This window comes from Lates calcarifer, linkage group LG18 (assembly GCF_001640805.2).
Source record: "Lates calcarifer isolate ASB-BC8 linkage group LG18, TLL_Latcal_v3, whole genome shotgun sequence".
NCBI lineage: Eukaryota > Metazoa > Chordata > Actinopteri > Centropomidae > Lates > Lates calcarifer.
Genome location: NC_066850.1, coordinates 7,538,794 through 7,557,085, shown reverse-complemented (window position 1 = coordinate 7,557,085; position 18,292 = coordinate 7,538,794). Strand labels below are relative to the sequence as shown.

At 40.3% G+C, this 18,292-nt stretch overlaps 2 protein-coding genes across 2 annotated transcripts in view; one reads left to right on the top strand and one right to left on the bottom strand.

Annotated features, from left to right (window-relative positions):
* snd1 (staphylococcal nuclease and tudor domain containing 1) overlaps positions 1–9,857 on the bottom strand; it is a 164,379-nt gene extending 154,522 nt beyond the window's left edge. The window contains 5 exon segments of the mRNA XM_018670981.2: positions 1,083–1,243; positions 5,309–5,390; positions 5,811–5,931; positions 6,755–6,904; positions 9,634–9,857. Coding sequence (XP_018526497.1) covers positions 1,083–1,243; positions 5,309–5,390; positions 5,811–5,931; positions 6,755–6,904; positions 9,634–9,708 — 589 coding nt within the window. The 5' untranslated portion in view covers positions 9,709–9,857.
* Positions 9,858–14,225: 4,368 nt separating this feature from the next.
* Positions 14,226–18,133, top strand: pax4 (paired box 4). Its single transcript, XM_051077652.1, has 10 exons — positions 14,226–14,347; positions 14,535–14,665; positions 14,823–15,038; positions 15,132–15,222; positions 15,516–15,656; positions 15,757–15,839; positions 15,923–15,995; positions 16,150–16,223; positions 16,367–16,472; positions 17,297–18,133. Exons 1-10 carry the CDS (start codon positions 14,314–14,316, stop codon positions 17,608–17,610), a joined length of 1,263 nt encoding a protein of 420 aa, XP_050933609.1. The 5' UTR covers positions 14,226–14,313; the 3' UTR covers positions 17,611–18,133.
* Positions 18,134–18,292: the final 159 nt, after the last annotated feature.

The following is an 18,292-nucleotide window of genomic DNA, read 5'->3' as shown; positions in this document are numbered from 1 at the left end:
TCAGTTACGATGGCATTTAAGTTTTCGCAGCAGAAAAATCAACTAAATGTTGACAGGAACTTCAGAAACCACATAATCCTGCAGCATAATCCACTGCTATGTTGTCAGTATGCTAACAAGAAACTAGCCAAAACGCAGCTAATACACTACTTGCTAAGCTATAGTTGTCAACACTAACACTCAGATGGCAATGGTAAGAGGGAAACTACATTTTCTTCTTTCAAGTCTGCTACGGGGAATACTTTATATTACACAAAACAGATTCTTGATGGAGTGTCACTTCAAGATTTTGACTATGTAATATGCAACATATCAAGGTCTGAGGCTAGGTCAATTCTTTTGGAGAGCTTTTGATGTATTATATTGTACTCAACTGTTAATCCTAACCTCTAAAGCACCTCAATAAAATGGACAGGATGCAAGTTACCTGTGTGAGAGGCATTTCACACATAAATGATATTCTAATGATGGGTTCTCTAAAGTCTAAACACGCCTGCCTTCTGTCTACAACTTGTGTGCATGTATATGTCTATGTAAGTGTGTGTCTGCATAAGGGGATGAGAAAGAAATTGGTATTCCGGTTTTCACAGCGACTCAGTTGGTGCACATTTAAAGCGCTTCGGCTGAATTGCTGCCTCAAATTCCAAAACAACCCTGACGGTCTCTCATGAATGGTAAGAACAAGACATAAAAGAGTGAAAAAAAAGAAGAGCCTTCCCCTGTTCATTTTGCCATTCAATTAAAGGGTGGTGAAATGAGCTGAGCCGCTGTTAACGGCGGTCGCCTGGAAATGAATTGAGTGGCACATTATACTTCGGGTAGGTCAGAGATGAGAGAGAGGAGGAATGAGCCAGTGAGGGGTGATACACTGCGTGCCATTACATGCCCTGAAGTGAATATTTAGAGTGAAATATCTTCAAACAAATGGTGGATTTCTGACATAGCCTGTAAATTTGTTTTTTATAGGAAAATAGAGGCTTATGTAAGAGTGTGTGTTTTCATACACCATGGGTCTTTGTTTCCTAGGCCAAGCTTTGTCTGTGTGAGTGCGTCAGTGTGTGTGCCCCTCCCACATTCATTACCGTTGATAGGTTTCTGGTGCAGGGAGTCAACAAAGTTGCGGGGATTCTCTATGGTGTATTTGAGGTCGCGGATGGTGTGTGTGCCGCCGCCCTCGCTCCACAAGCCTTTCTTGGAAGACTTCGCCTGATCCTCCAAGTCACAGAGTCTGGCCTGCTCTGGGCTGGTCACGTAGAGAAATAAATAAATAAAGGAAAGTTTAAGACACAATAAAAGGAACAACACATTACATCTAAAACTCTGGACAACTCTTAAAGTAAAAACATCTATATGTAGCTCTCTGTATACATAGTGGATAGAAGGTAGCTGTAAAATCTTCTTACAACCAGACAGTTTGACTTTGAGTTTTTTGCTGCCATTTTTCAAGTTGTGAACATGGAACACATATTTTCTTTCTCTTTTCAAGCCATCTCCTTCAGAAGAACCTGCATGCAGCCACAGCGTGAAGAATACCTTCAGATGAAAGCACTGCTTAGAATAAGAAACCAAAAGAAAATTGCACAGCAACTATGTTAAATTCACTCCACTGCCTTACACCTGAAACTTGCAGCTGAGTGAAGCTGACACTGAAACTTTCACAGATGGCTTCTTACTAACTTTGGAAAACGAAAATCCTGTTAGTGAACACAGCTGCACTGACACTGCGGTAGCTCGAGTTAAAATATTGCTCATAACTAGGTTACAAACAGCTCTGTAAAGATCAGAGGGTTTTTGAGTGCCGTAAAACCCCTTTGACGAGCTCCTTGAAAAGTAACAACTAGCTCAGCCTGTTAACAAGTTGCAATTAATTTCACACCAGGCGGAAAGGGACACACATTGTATCCACCAAGCAGAAAAGGTTTGGATTGTAGAGTCACACCTCTTGTTAAGTTTAACATGCTATAATTGCTCTTATCCAGGCTGTGTTAAAACATGCCCTACCTGAAGCTTTGTTCCAACAGGTAAATATTAGCATTACAAGAAGTACAACAACTTGTGGCCAATGTGAAAGGTCTTTTAACTTCGTTATGTTTGATTCATTACAATTCATCGACCTCCAGCAACAGTTTTAGCTTTTGAGTGCAACAAAATTGCCATTGCCTGTAAACTTCAACGAGTACAAGTGCTCATTAAAAGTACAGGTCTGTGTGAGTTTGGTAAGGCTCCAGCTTTGTTGAATTAAGTGCTGGATGAAGTGCTGTTCCCGACAAACTGCACTGTTGTTTTAGTGGCAACCAGCTGATGACCAGATTATAACTGCTTTAAAAAAAATCTACCCGAGCAGTTTGCGAAGAGACAATAACAGTGTTTGACAGCTCCTTCAAAAGCAACCACGCAGCTGGCTACAAACGCCACAATTAATTCCATGCTGGCTCTCTAAATTGTGCAGCCTAATGCCTTTTGAGGGCCCTTGTACAACTTTAATTATTCAGAACTTCAAATGGCCAACAGGCCTTTGTGTTTCCAAGAAGCAAAGGCTGCCCGACTGATATGGCAGCAGCAATGTTGACTGGAGCCTTTTAAAAATGAACAGTGCATAAACTGAATTTTTCACATCTTGCTGCCTAAAAGGACACTGTTCACTTTGGAGAGGCAACAAAGTAGGTCTCAATTCAAATGCCACACACATAACCTGTTCTCCAGCTGTGTGTTCCTAATTGGGCTTTTGGACTCGTGCCCAAAATGGCGTCAAGTCTGCTTTCCCCTCTGCGCTGATTTAAGTACTAACCTCAAATTGAATCAAAACTGTTTCTTGCTTACTGAGCAACAAAAGTGAAACTTTCTGTAAGAAGTCAGTTGCGCTTAAGCTACTTAGAATTTAAGCGCTAAACAGAAACAGAAAGCTTCAAAGATAGAGTGAGAGACTCACAATGTAATCAAGGAGAGCAGACACTGTAAACCCACAGAAATAAATGGAAAGAAATTCACAAGCAGATTGGTTAAGATATAGAAATAACTTCATGTGTGGAGGCAGATGATAGTGAACTTATCCATGTCTCTAAATAGATTGGTTGCTTTTTTAGGTCAGCAGCTCCTTCCAACCAACACACTGCTTCATATCAAAACAAATATTGATGGGCAACAAAGTGCAGCACTGAGCACAACTACTGGAGGAACAAGGGCCAAGGAAAAAAAACTCTCCAAGTCCCTTATATTTGAACATGCTGTAGGCTGCATCTTTCATCTCCATATGGCTTCCTTGTGCAACCAAAAATACTTAAAATAGATACAAAGTGTTGAACCTGTAAACTGTTTTAGAGCTCCCTGTTGTCTTTATACGGTTTAAAGAGGGTGTGGGAAGTCCTGTTCCCTCGTGTACTTGACTGGAAGGGTTCCACTCCGAGGGAGCAGCGAGGCCCAAGACAGCACAGTTCACCCCCCGGACGTTTACACCCCTCAGCCAGCACTCCTCCGAGGCTCCAGTTGGAAAAAAGGAGCAATGGGGGGTTACAAAGCACAGTTGGTTTCCATGTTAATATAGCTCCCGTCTGCTCTGGTGGGTGGGTGTTACACAAACCAGTCAGTCATACTCCCCACCTGTGGTTTTAATTTCTCAAAAGGGAAGTGTAATGCCATGGAATCTGACCAATTTTCACCTCAGTGAATGGATTAATCATTTTTGAGGAGAAGCAGTCTGACTGAGCGACAGAGACTGAGACACAAGCCCGAGTGGAGAAGATTGATGAACGTGTCTGTTTCGAACACCGTATGGCTCAGCACCAAGGACAGCATTTTTTATGACTGATCAAGTCAAAGTGAAACTCTGTCAAATGATGAACCAAAAACTCATCTGTTTGATCTAAATAAATATAGAAATCTCCCTGACAGCATCAAAGTATAGGTAGGATGCATTTAAAATTCAAATCATATTTTCACTTCTAAAGCTAGAAAAAAAAAACACAATTCTTTAAACAGTAACATACAAGTACGCACAAGTCAACAAGCAATGAATTAGATTTTGGTTTAAAAAAAGTGAAATTAAACTGGCTTGATATAGTTCAGGAATTTTAGTCCATGGAAAAATGGAATACAAAGTTGTTTACATAAATGGACAGAAGTGAACATTCAGTCCAACTTGTGTTCTGTTATGTGCGTGAGAGGCCGTTCCTTTTTGCTCTAATAAACCAGTGAAAACCAGCCTGGGAACAACTGTGCCTCAGCCTGCTCTGGTGCACTGCTGAACAACTGGCCCCAGCCCTTATATTCGTCAGTTGGCTGGACGTTTTCCCAAGTCACAGTCAGCTCCTGAGCACATGTTTAACTGCACTGTCCGAAGCCATCATCGTTATCATCACCCCCATAATTATCATCACATTATAGTTAGTGTGTTCAGCGTAGCCAGTCATGAGGGGTAATGATATTGGAGGTTTGAGCATTGAGAGAAAAACTAAGGCCTAAAGTCCTCACTGAGTAATGGGCCTCCCCTTTGGCCAAATGATGCCCGCTTACACTTAAAGCATCATTTACATTAGCGCTTGTTCTGGGCCATTGCACAGAATGCTTGAGATGGGTCATTAGTGGCAAAATATTCACATCATCTCTGTTCATGTTGGAAGATACAAATGTAGCAGCATGAGTCAAATTGCTTGTAATATGTGTAATGTGCAAATACTGCCACTGGGGGGGATATATAGTACTTTGTCATATAGCACTGGGTGTGCAAGTGTATTTAGGGGATTGCTGCTTAAGGGCAATGTGGCAGAAAAGGGTTTCAGAGGGACATCACTGTAGCAGCAGGGTAATACTGCCACCATCTGGGACACTACAGCTTTATCTCAATTCTCTCCAGTCTGCCAGTTGATGACTTGTGTATATCTCGCCACAGATTTACCAGTGTTGCACTGCTATAAGCTTTAAGCAAGCAGAAGATTACATCACGTTGCCAGCAGTGATTTTCTCCTCATTCTGTGAAACAAAGTATAGGATTGCAAACAAAAACCAGCCTCGACATCCAGAATTACTTCAACCACACTGACTGAGCTAACAGTTCTGGAGGGGAAAGCATTTAATTTCAGTGCCTTGCATAATAACACACCCATGGTCACTCATGCCAACAGATCTGATTATAGCATCATAACATTATACACACCACAGAATCTGATACATAACTGCAAAATATTCCAAAGGGAAACTGTGATATATGGTATAGTCCCATATTGCTTGGGACATTTTTAGCTAAATGGGCCTGACAGAGTATTAAGCTCTTGGAAGTGTACAGGTGCAGGCAGCATAAGAGAAAACATCTTACTTGTTCCCTCGGATTCCTTCCCTGCGGACTGTGGCGAGGCCCTCGTTCACCAAAGATTCAGCAATGTTCTCGCCTGTTGTGTCTAAAATGAGAGCACAGAGTAAAAGCATTTCATAAAAAAACTGAACTAATCTTTTTTGATTTGTTTTATTTTAGAATGGTATGTTTACAATCATACAGCAGTTAGTTCAGGTCAGGTAATCTGGCTGGACAAGTGGCAATTCAACTGAGGGACACTTAACTACACAAAATCTCTTTTTGTAAACAATTCTCAGTGAAATCTTACCTGCGGCTAATAAGGTAGCATCAGGTACAACTTCCTGAAAAATACTAAACAGTACTGTATCACTATCAAACTGCTGAGTTGCACTTAGTAACAGTTACGTTACTGTGTAAGATGTTAGTTCCATAATGCTGGAAGATGAAGGCCAAAGGAACATTTATGAAATGTGTATGATTTATATAGACATTGTTCAGCGCCAGTTTGTGACAGGGCACTCACCTTTCCCCAGGTAGACCATGCCGTACTCCCTGCCCAGAGCAGTCTTGATTTCCACAGTGAAGCACACTTCTTTGCCAATTAGCTTCTTCCGCAGGAACTCTCTGGCTTGAAAGGCCCAAGGCTGCAACACAGACAGGAATGTTAATGTACACCACTACACAGTGATTCAACCAAAAGTTAGTCACAAACAACTTATCAAGGTCCACTTTACTCACGAGTGGCAGCAGAATGAAACAAATAGCAGCAAAGAGAAACACTATTTTTAATTTGAAATCCAATTTAGAATGTATTATTTTCTGACAAAGTAACACTACGATCACAGTTGGTGGCCCACACTGCAGGTTAATCCACCTATCAATCTACTGTAATGAGGTGAAAACAGTACGCACAAAACACAATAATTAGCATGTTAGAAAAACCTGCTATAAACATGTTTTTCACTAATAAGAAAAAAAGAAAAAAGATGTGACCATCTGTCAAGGCCTAATTAAAAAATAAACAGCAGACATTCAAGTCTTGCAGATATTAATCAATTTTAAAAAAAAACAGTAATATCTTGCTGCTATAAATAAACTGTTGGACTCCAACTTTTCGAAGGCTTGATAAGAAAATGTTAAATTACACCAGTGGCATCTTAAAGCCTCTAGTTCAATTGAGAATTGACTTGTTTATCTCTAGACTACATCATCATTTCAACAAACAGGCATGATCTGAATACAGGTACAGTTCATACACAATTATGGTACAACTACTCAAACAAAGGATAGCAAAGTCATGTGACAAAAAATCCAAAGCAAACTACTGACAGTAAGAACAAAGACCCACACATCAGCATTCAAATTGGAATATCAGTGTGTGTGTTGTGGGGCTACTAAGCAGGACCTTGTTCTGCCTTTGCCAAACACACACAAATTGTAAACCAACACAATCACAATGGGACTCACCTCGTCAGGGGTGTCCTTGGTGTCGGGCTGGCCCTGAGCAGCTCGGCGGGCCATGGCCCCAGCTCGGATATTACTGAGATTGATCTGACGCTCCGGGGGTGGGCCGCCTCGAGGCTGGCCCCGAACAATGATAGCACAGCCCGACAAGACCTGGAGAGATGACAAAAAAGACTGTCAGTTGGAAAACATACAATCAGTCATAGGACTGACCATTATTTCATTCAGCAAATGCAGATAGCATCTTTGAGTTCTCCCTCTTCTTGCTTCTCCACGGGACAGCTTTCAGTTTCTATTTCCTCTCAGACAATACATGCACTTTACTTCATTCAGTAAACCATTAAATTTGCATTTACAAAGCAGCAAGTGTCAAACTGATAAGCACAATGGGAGGGTCATGGGAATTAATTTGAAACTGGTGTAACATAAACAAGTGCAGCAGGTAAGCAAATACAGAAGTCGGCAATTTAAGCAGTGAATTACATCCAAGCTCGTGTGCTGAGCCTGCTGAGTGGATGCTAATCAGTTTCCAAATTACAAAACCGTGCTACCTTTAAATTAGCACAGTCTTAAAAGGTGTAGCAGGAGTCAGCACAACTATGATAGCTATAGAGCTGGAAAGCAACTTCACACTACACGTTGCCATGGTGACAGTCTGTCATTCAACCGCAAGGTGAGATCACGCTATCTGATAACGTGGCTAAATACAAAAAAAAAAAAAGATAACCTACTCTTGGGTTTGACAACCATGGCATTTACACGAATCTGAGCAAACACCTTTTATCTGCGGACTCTCCGGTGTGTCTGCAGGGAGCATCACTGGGGGCTGTTGATCTAAGATGTGGGCAAGATAAACTCATCCCTTCAAAACACCACTGTTCCCCACTAACAGACTCAGTCCCTTCAAGTATAGGTTAAGCAGAGAGGTTTACACACCAACCAGCCATGGAAAAAAAAGGGCCAAAGAGGCACTACCCCCCTTTCTCTGTTTACAAAATGGCCAAGTTCCATTTGGAATGCACAACATGGCTTTGCTTGACTCCATGATCACCTTTCACAAGGCACAGACCTGACTACTATATTACTAAATTATGTATTCTGTGCGCATAATAAATGAAGGGCAAAGTTAATACAAACCTGGAGAAAGCTAAGAGTTAATTTGAAATTCATTTCTTACCAAAATCATATTAATCTACCTACTCTCTCTGGCGCACTAAAAAAGGATGCTATAATTATCTACTCCCAGAACCCTCAACTCCTTTAGTAATAAACCCCCAAGTGTGTAGCCTACTCACACATGTCCTTCTCCAGGGAGAATGTCTACCTGTTTACAGCAGTTACCACAGTTCTAAAAACAGCCCTTCTTCAAATGCCTGGATACAAGGGTAATTATGTGTTGAGTCTGTCTATGATACTTGCTGATGAGGGGTGACATGTAGCTTTTTTAACTATTACTAACATCTAAAACAACTTAACATATACCACAAGAGAAATTATAGCTGTGTGTTCCAGCCTGTTGACAATAATATGTAAATTTATTTAATCTAATCAATCCCAGCAAATTCAAGTTCTAAAAGCAACACTTGGGTATTAATATTAATATTGTGGGTAAGAAGGGCCAGCTCAAAGCCTACTAGGAAAATATGAAAAAAAAAAAAAGTTTCCCTGAGTCATCCACTATCATTGAAGTTCCCTTGAGCGAGGCAATATTATTGTTCCAGTAGAGTTTCATGGTGGCCGGCAGATTCAGCACCGTGGATCTACTCAGCACCTTCCACAGGTGCTAACAAGCTAACTATGCAAAGTCATACAATAAGAAAATCTGTTAACTTTATCTGGACGAGTAAAGGTTAACTTGCCTTTAGAACAAAGTGTCTGGCCATGTCTAAGTTAAAGAGGGTTAAGTAACATATGGACGAACAGAGACTACACACAACTAAGATGAATGGGAGATTTTAGGGGGGCAAGAAAGCTGTAGCTACGTGTCAGTTTCCCGTGGCCGGTTTGACCCGGCACACTGAAGAAGTGCTCAGTCAGTGGCTAAGGGTTGAGCACACTGAGCAGCTCAACTAGTGTGTGAGCTGTGGAATCTCAGTTTTCCTTAATGTTAATGATCGGTGCTTTAACCGCTGAGACATTACACAATGCCACTTACAGGAAACTCTGAGAGGGACAAAATGAAACGGTGTTAGCTTTCATGCTAGTTGTCCAAGGGCTGATTTACATGAGGTCAATAAGATAAATGTATTCACTGTATGTAAACGCTGTCAACTTCGCGTATAGCAGCACCACAGACCACGAACTTTGATCATACAAGTTAACACTTGCTGGGCAGTAAACGCTAGTTAGCTAATAGCTAACAGCCGTTAGCTGGGAAACTAAACATCTGTTAACCTTACAGCTAAGTTACTTAATGGCAATAGTGTCCAGTGAGCTGGACTATTTGTAGATATAAATCTAATTTGTCTCATCACAGTGGACTTTTGACATCTTAATATCTGTCAATACAGTTGCAATTTCCTGTGAAATGGATAGTTTGGGTTACTTATAGCTAGCTACCAAGATAGCAACACATGTGCTAATGTCAGTTGGTTTCAGCTCATTAGCTGGCTAGCAAATTTAGTAGCAAACCAGCTAACTAATGTTAGCTGGCATGCTGCCGTAGCCAGGTGAGCTGCATGGTACTGACAGTTGTTAATAACATAATGCCAGCACCTGCATTCAACAGATACTTATATTTATATTGTCAAACAAGTTAAATTAAAGTTGTATGCCAATCGACAGTTAGTTTAGCCTTCATTAGCCCTTGTCTCACTAAGCTAACTCGCTGTATCCCTTGATTCACCGAGTGAGTTCACATATTCATATGTTAGGATTCCTACCATTTTCACAATTCCTCTTTGCAGAGGAGCAGTCGGAGCGGGGGCTGTCTGAGCTGGTGCCGAAACAGATGCCATGTCCACCGGTTTGAGATATAACGCCGTTAAGGGGTGACCAGGTAAGGGAGCTGGGACTCTGAAGTCAGTGACTGTTCTACTGAAAGCCAAGAGAAAAAGGCTGAGCACCGATCAACACACACGTTATACCGGAAACACACTTTGCCATGCATACACACACGTCAAAACCTTTCCGGGTCTTAGGATCTGAATGAATGGGAGCGAATGGAGCCGCCTGTAGACCGCGTAAGCCAATTGAAATAAAGTCTTCCGGAGCAAGAGGTGCGACACGTCAGCATACTGTTAACCCAGCTAACGGTGCCTTCAAGGTGTATCGGAAAGTTCTGATTTCGGTCAGAGCCTTGCACGACGGAAGTGTATTGCATTTACAAAAGAAGAAAAAAAGCTTAATGTCTCTGATAAATAAATTTACCACATTTTCATGCATATTTTGTCCTTGTCATTCTGCCCCTGCTACACTTTGTTCAATATATCAAGACTGAAATGATATAAATCAAACAGGATGTGGTTTTAATTACAAGATTTCTAAATTCAACAGAATGTCACACCTGCAAAAACCAAAATACTATTAAAACTTAAATGTTCTAAAGAACAGAACAACACATAATTTAACATATAGCTTTTTCTAATAGTAGACATTTTGACTAGTAAAAGCAGGAAAAGCACAGGTGGGATTAATAACATTAATGATGGCTGCATTCCATTTTTGTGAGCCAGTCCCAGGGCACTGGTATTGTGCATGTTCACTCACTGTCATGGTTTACTGGGACACCTAATGGATTGTCTGCTGTGAAAAGCGTCCAATTAACCAACTGAGAGGTCACTACCATGTACATGTGGTGATAATAATGATTATTAATAATAAGTAATGGGTAGAATCAACATCAAAATTGTGGGGATATCATAAGCCCAGGGATAATCTTCCATCAGATTGATATTTATTTTTTTGCTTATTCTGTTGTTCTAGTGCTTAGTTGTACATGGCAGCTCCCAGGCGTGATTGTGAGTAACTGTGTGAGAGGGAAGCCGAGCGTTACTGAAAGAGAACATTCATACTCTGGGGACGTACTCTAAATATTTGGAGGCCAAATATTTTGTAATGTTTTGTAATGACTCATTTAATGCTCAGACATTAATCCCCAAAATAAGTGACTTGTAATGACTACCATGAACTGTGTGCATGAGAGAGATGGAGACAGACCCCTAGCAGAATTATGTAACTTGAAGGATGGACATTTTGGTTTCCTACAAGCATTTGTGTCTGAGTATGTATGGATGTTCATGCCAGTCAGTCAATGGGGATTTTTTTTTTTTTATGAGCGAGACAACATTACCCAACCTATATATATTGATTTTATCCTAATCAATTTGTGTACCATAATAAGCTCAGGCAATTCAAGAAAGTTGCCAAGTACGAGAACATCTCCTGTTCTTATTAGTCCTGATGAAAATGAGTCAGCTGGAAATGTACTCACTTACTTCAGCAGCTTCAGGAGAGAGGCTGGCTTCATGATATCACCTGAGGAGAAAAAAGAAAGAAAAGATGGTGATTTACATGGCACATTATGAATATTAAATCAGATTAGTATCAGTCTTAGGAAAAATATGACATGTCTGTTTCTAAAATGGTACAATGGTATAATGTGGAAGTCATTGGGCACTAATAAGTACTGCATACCACTGTACATGCAGCATATATCTTCTCTCTTACTGAAGGCACTAATGTAAAATTAACAGTCATGCATGAACACAACTCAAAACACATGCACCCTGACACTGACGTTCAGGCCATTGTATTAAAATTGTCCACGTGTTCCACTTCAGGTAAATGTGTAATTACCACAGGCTTAATTGAACAGAAAGAAAAGATAAGGTTAATTAAAACAACCTTTCACATTCCTTGGCTAACGCGCATCATATGACCACCACTTCAGGTTTAGGAAAGGTGCACTGAATGTTTCTTGTACCAATGAGACGTTATTATTAAGAAAGCTATCATAACCTATATCCAGTCGACTGTCTTAAGGCGTGCGTTTGAGGAAAAAAATCTACTTTTGTCACTGACTAAATCCTCCTTACCTACAACCCTAATGATACAAAGCAGGAATATCAATGACTTGTTTGGAATTTGATGTCATTTAGCCTGTTTAGCATAGTTTTTTCTGCGGGTCTGATTATAAGTGTGCAGCAAATACTCACCACAAACAAGGACTCAGGCATGGTGATGTTCATGTAAGAACCTATTAGAAGTATGAAAAAGCAGGATGTTCAAGACGATGGTGGAAGATTTTGTGTTGTAGTGTTAAGTATTATAATCACATATACTTGAGTCAGCTATCTAATTCTGAATCATTAAATGTGTTAGAAATAAAGCTCCACCGTGTTGTTGTTCTAAGGTCACAGCCGTTTACGTGTTTTGATAAAGCAGTGAACACTCAGTTAAAATTAAACGTCGTGTTAAGACAGATGTTTTTTTTGTGCTGTAGCTTACTGCTGAAATCGGCACATTTAGCCACAGCCATGAAAATGGACAGATGGAAGACCTATTTACAATAACAGACTAAAACGCTCGCCCGCGTTAACAACAGAAAAACATTCACTGAAGTAAGAATCAACATCATGGGCATTTCATGAATCTCTTTGCTGTCTCGTAACAGGAAGGAGAAAACTGCAACAGGAGCAGCCCCGTTGCGCACACGGCACGTCGGTGCGCTTTGGAGAGGTTTTGGTGACCTTTTTACGCGGCTGAATTATTCCCATTTTTCAACACTTCAGGACGCAATAAAGCACGGATTTGTGCATTCTCTACAGGGGACCAACACCCAGAACCTGTAATTACAATATACACTCGGTCTGTGGCGTGATTTGAGCGCCTAAACTCCCGCCCCTTCCTTCGGCGAGCCCAGATTTACATTTACGCACCACGAATATGCGGCGCTGCCTTAACAACACAACCTAAGTACTTTAATCAACCTCGTTTGGCACAAGCTGAACGTGCAATAAAGTACTATAAATCAATGACCACATCAACTCCGCGGTAATAAATAAAAAGGGCTCGCCTTATTTGTCCTTTGTCTCGGTTGGCAAGGAGATGATGGTGTCCAAAAATGGCTGTCCTCTATCTAACCTGACTGATTGTACACAGAGAGTATTATTGTCCTCTAACTCATGGTTAATGTATAATTTGGGCCATATGGCATTTTAAAATGTGAGCCTTTATTTCGGTGGCACTTCGATCTGTGTGGACCCAACTAATGATATTCAATTAGTCATTAAACAGACCCAAAGACGAGCCTTGTGTGGGTTTTCACATAGGCTAATATTTGCTCGTCAAATATTTCCCTTTGAAACGTTTACAACGCATTTTTATCTGCTGGCTGCCCAAGGAACATCTGTGAGGGTTATTTTAGCCTCCCTCTTATGGATAAAAGAGGTCCCCCAATTGGCCCTTTCCTTGCGCCCATATACGAGTCTATTTGTTCACGTTTTGAAAGAAAATGTAATAAAGAGAGTCTGCGTGATGGATTTATGATTTATCAAAAGCACTTTACCATATGGCAGTCGTCATTGGAGCAGATTTCCAAATGTTTGTTTTATGAAAGGAGACCAGAGATCCTTTTAATCTGAGCCACTTCACCTGGGAAAGGATGCTCAAGTCACGTGACCACGAAGGCCCCCCTAAAGGATGGGAAACATACCAGTGTTGACTATTTAGGTTCTTTGAAAGATGGAATTTTTTAAAACCTTCGTTAAGGCAGGATAACGCCGCACCGGAGTTTAAGGAGGTGGATGGTGTTGCACTGAAAAATGAAGTTTGTCTGATTGAGACTGTGTCAGCCACTGCGCAAAAAGAAACCAGCCTGAATTCCCAAACTTCAATATTACAGTGTTGATTTGCTGATTACAGCAAGATGATGAGCTTTTGAATTAAAAAACACAATTTATAAGAATTCAGAGGTGGAAATTTGTGAAATGTGCTGTAGGCGAGAAATCTTGTAAACTCTGATCATTCAGTTTTCTGGTTCAGGTAAAGCTGCGTCTACATGTGTGTAATGACTTATTTCTGGTCCATTTTAAATGTGTGATGTGTTTATTAACAAGCTCGATCAGTGTTGGACTTAATAATAAATGCTAGTTACTGTGGCATTCTTTGGAGGAACCTTTCTGAATCATGGATCAGAATCTCTCTATTCTGCATATTTGCTTAAATCAAAAACACTGGCCCATTGTTTTTGAAAATGCCTGATACATATAAACGTGGAATGACAATTTGTTTCATGTCTTTTTAAGATGACATTTTGGCAGCACAGACCTACTAATCTGAATCCTATTTTAAGTTTATAATGCCCACATCCACTTCCAGGCAATGTTGACATTTCTGGTAATAGAATGTGTCCCTCCACGTCATGTCGAGGTCTGCAAGGCCCTATAAATTTCTGCTGAAGGGCGTGATTCCTCTCATTGTCGTTCACCAGAGGTGCGTGGGACTTTTTTTTTTTTTTTTTTTTTTGGTGTGTGTGTGTGTTGGACATTTTTCACACAGCGAGTCTGAGGTCGTTTCTTATTGGGAACGTTTTTGTATTATCGTCGAGGCTGGGGAGAAAGATGTGCGGAATAAACACTGAGCTGCAACACAAAGGTTAATTTTTCTTTTCTATTACGCACTTTAAGACAGAAATTAGATTTTTAAAGCATCTAATTAAACCACCTGCTGAGACTTTGTTGTGCAGTAAGCATAGATTAGAGTAAATGTCATATTAGAAGGCAATTTCTACAATAATTAAGTCTTGTAAAGACCATTTTAATTTAGTCTGTGTTATGCTAAGGTGGTGGAAGTGTCAACCAACTAGGAGGGCTGTTTCTCAACGGCAGACCTCTGCCAGAATCCAAGAGGAGGAAAATGATAGAACTGGCCTCGGAAGGGGTCCGTCCAAGTCAGATATCCAGGATACTTCGGGTAGGCAAAACCTTTTTGGCAAAGCTGCACTAAAAAACACATTCAGATTTTAAAGTGAATCAGAATTTGGGGAAAGTAGTTGTCTGCTGTGATAGTTATACTGGTGGATCGGGTTTGGTGAATAAAAACATCAGTTTAACAAAGTGGCGTCTTCCAGGTGTCCAACGGGTGTGTCAGTAAGATCCTGAGCCGTTACCGCCGCACGGGACTCCTAGAGCCCAAGACCATTGGAGGGAGCCGGCCTCGGCTTCTCACCCCCGGTGTCATCTCCACTATTATCCAGTGCAAGAGGGAAAACCCGACTATTTTCGCTTGGGAGATTCGACAACGGCTGGCAACAGCGCGATTATGCAAAGTCTCAAAAGTTCCCAGTGTAAGTGATATTGGAATTCATTTGTTTCGATGTAGCATGACAGAAAATATTCCAGCAGTTGGTTATATTTTGTTGCATTTTGTGTTCTATAAGGTGTCATCTATAAATCGAATTTTAAGAAAGATCCACTTGGACCTCGGGCCCATGTGCATGGAGATCAATGCGCACATCAGAACTGAACAGGGTAAGGTCACTGGAAATACTGACAACAACTGAAAGAATGGCGGAAACTCCAACTGAAGACTGTTATGAGGAACATAATTACTAACATGCACGGACAAGATGCATCAGTTCCCAAATAAACTCCATCGATTGATCTAGTTTATAAAATGAAGCCTGTTGATTTTCCACATAAACATCACAATTTGGGTGAATTAAGAAACAGAGAGAGGGGAAATCTCTGGAAATAACATTTTCTAGCAAGCTGACGTAATATGTGTGTGTGTGTTCGCGTGTGTCTGTGTGTGTCATTCGCAGATGTTGAGTCTTTGATTCAACAAGAAATGAGTCAGAAAGAGATGCTTGAGACAGCGTGCAGCAGTGATCAGAAACCTAAAGGTGTCCAGCACAGAAACCGCACCACCTTCACCCCAGAGCAGAGCAGAGCACTCGAGCAAGGTGGCTTTAGTTTTTTGTCTATGAACAGTCAAACAAACACAAAACTGCAATTTTCCACTTAGAAAAGCAGTTAAATATATGTTTCTATTTCCCAAATCAGAATTCTCCCACAGCCAGTATGCAGACATGTACATAAGAGAGAAACTGTCCGCCAAAATCAAACTTCCTGAGGACACCATTAAGGTAGACTCATCGTTTTTCACATCAAAATTGTTCAGATAGAGTGTCAACTTGCTATTGATGTGATATTTGTCTGTCTCTCAAAGGTCTGGTTTTCAAACAGACGGGCTAGATGGAGGAGAGAAGTCAAACAGAGGAGTAGCACACAAAGTGCACAGTGTAAGTGTGTGCAAGGCAAGGTCTGGGAAGAATACTGAACACTGTCATTCAACCACAACAAAATGAATCTAACTGAACAGTAATTGGAAGCACTTCAGCACATGTCCATTCACATATCACAATCATTTTAAAAAATTGTATTTCCCTTTCACAGCTGCAGACCTTCAAAAGCAAAGAGATTCATTTGCCATGATTCCAGTAGGGCCGCACAGCTTCACATCTCAGCAGGTACAGCGTGTTTAGACGTGAATATTTTATGTTACAAAGCAAGACTTAAAATGTTGAAGCCTGTGAAATACAAAATGGCTTTCCACAGATGACAGAAACATACTGTGTAGTCACATTTGGGCTATTTTTGTATTGATCTGAAGGCAACAGGAGTCTCAGCGGTCTACTGTCAAAACGCAGATGCCTTCTCTTCGTACAACACATCTGCCAGGGGATTGCAAAATGACTGCGTTTTCCCAACAGAAACAGGTAACACCTTATAAAATCAAATCAGTGTGTTCAGTTGTCTCCATAGTATTTGATTGTCTGGATTCTAAAATCCTTAAACAGTAGTCTGTACTGTGTGTCTGTAGCAGTAGTGTTCATCCTGAGGGTAACTGTTAAAAAATATAATAAAATATAAATATAAGCGTAGCTGGAATGTTTAGCTGTAGTTATCTGAATATGGTGGCTATATAAGGTGTGATTCCCAATGACACATTTGGGCTTTTATTTATCATACCACTATAAGTCACACCATTTTTTTTATTGTTTTTGTGAAAGGAATGAAAAATTCCTTTATGGTCAACAAGAAGAAAAATGTCATTGATTTTGTCAGCAGTTACCTTCTGTACATCTTATCATTGTGGTACTAAATCCACCTGGTTATCACTGTACTAACAATTTATCTGCTTCAGTTTATTTTTCTTTTTGTTTCAGCAAGTTGTTAAGTCTAATTAGATATTTATTTATTATACATATATCAGAATATTGTTCTTAATTTATGTTCTTGTGTGGATATTTCACACAAATACAATTAACGTAAAAAAAACTCTGCTTTTGCAGAATAACTCAGAAAATGTTTGAGATTTTTAAAAGAGTGAATAATGGGGCAGATGTCACACAAATTCTTGTGACTAACTGGCTATTGCCTGAGTGTACATGTGATTAATCATGCAATCTCTTAAATGTCATTCTTACAGTACGTTGCTCAATAAATATGTATTTTTACTCCTAAATTGGCTCTGAAGAGGGAAGAGGAAGTAAACAAATTTAACTACTGACTAATTTCATTCTTTCAATCTGATATACAGGTATTAGAAATTCTGAATGTCTGGCATCTGTCTCAGTTTCGCCTGCACACCTCCACCAATCAAGCAACATGATGATCCAAAGTGTAGACAGGACTCCACTGGCCCTCCACAATGATGGATTCACTTTCCCACTGGTTCACCATCCCACAGATGTGAGGACATCCCTCTCTTTGACAACTGAGACAACAAGAACAGACTGTCCAGTGACTCAGTGCTGGAACCAGCAGGGAATTTCTTTCACTTGGAGCCAGTTTCAGACAGATGAGAGGTTTCTGTTTTCTTCCCAGCAGCTCTGGGATGTGAACCCACACTAGAACCTGGACTAAATGTGTGACAACATTTCTGACATTAGTGAGTATGTTACATGTTCAGGGTTGATAATGTAGAGTTTTTTTCTTCTTACTCTTTGGGTGCTGCTCAATGTCTGAGCTGAAGGGACACATCCTGACCAGCAGAGGGCAACAAAGAACTGAAGTAACAGCCTTGCCCCTTAAACTCATTATTTATTTATTTATTTATCTTCAAATGCACTGCCCCATCACTCACTTTTCTGTACTCTTGAAATGTCATTATTAAGGAGTTCATAGAGGAAGTTCATATCTTATGTTTTATTCAGAATAAAAGTCCTTGTTGTGATCTTTCATTGTTTACATTAGGAAACCCAACAGATCTTAAATTATTAGACTGACTTATAAAGAAGACAAAGACAATGCAGTTCTATAAGTGCTGAATAAATCTGGACAGATGAGTTGGTAATTCATTTTTTAGGGGTGATGATTGATTTTACTGATGTGAATTTCCAGGAACTAAGGTGTTATGTGCCAAGGTGTGACTGAGCCAATAAACACAGGTTCTGCTTGAAAGGGTGTAGATTTTAGAGGGTGCATATTAAAAGGGAAATTATACATGGATATTTGAGCATAACTTTAACTGGATGCTCTACAGTATATCTGGTTGGTGACATAAATCAGAGCTGCATGGATCATTTAAGGTTAC

Excerpts from the sequence above, each read along its gene's own strand:
- pax4 (XM_051077652.1), top strand. The coding sequence starts at position 14,314 with ATGTGCGGAATAAACACTGAGCTGCAACACAAAG. Across the intron at positions 15,223-15,515 it reads GCACATCAGAACTGAACAGG|ATGTTGAGTCTTTGATTCAA; the intron begins GTAAGGTCACTG and ends TGTCATTCGCAG. Across the intron at positions 16,473-17,296 it reads CGTTTTCCCAACAGAAACAG|GTATTAGAAATTCTGAATGT; the intron begins GTAACACCTTAT and ends TCTGATATACAG.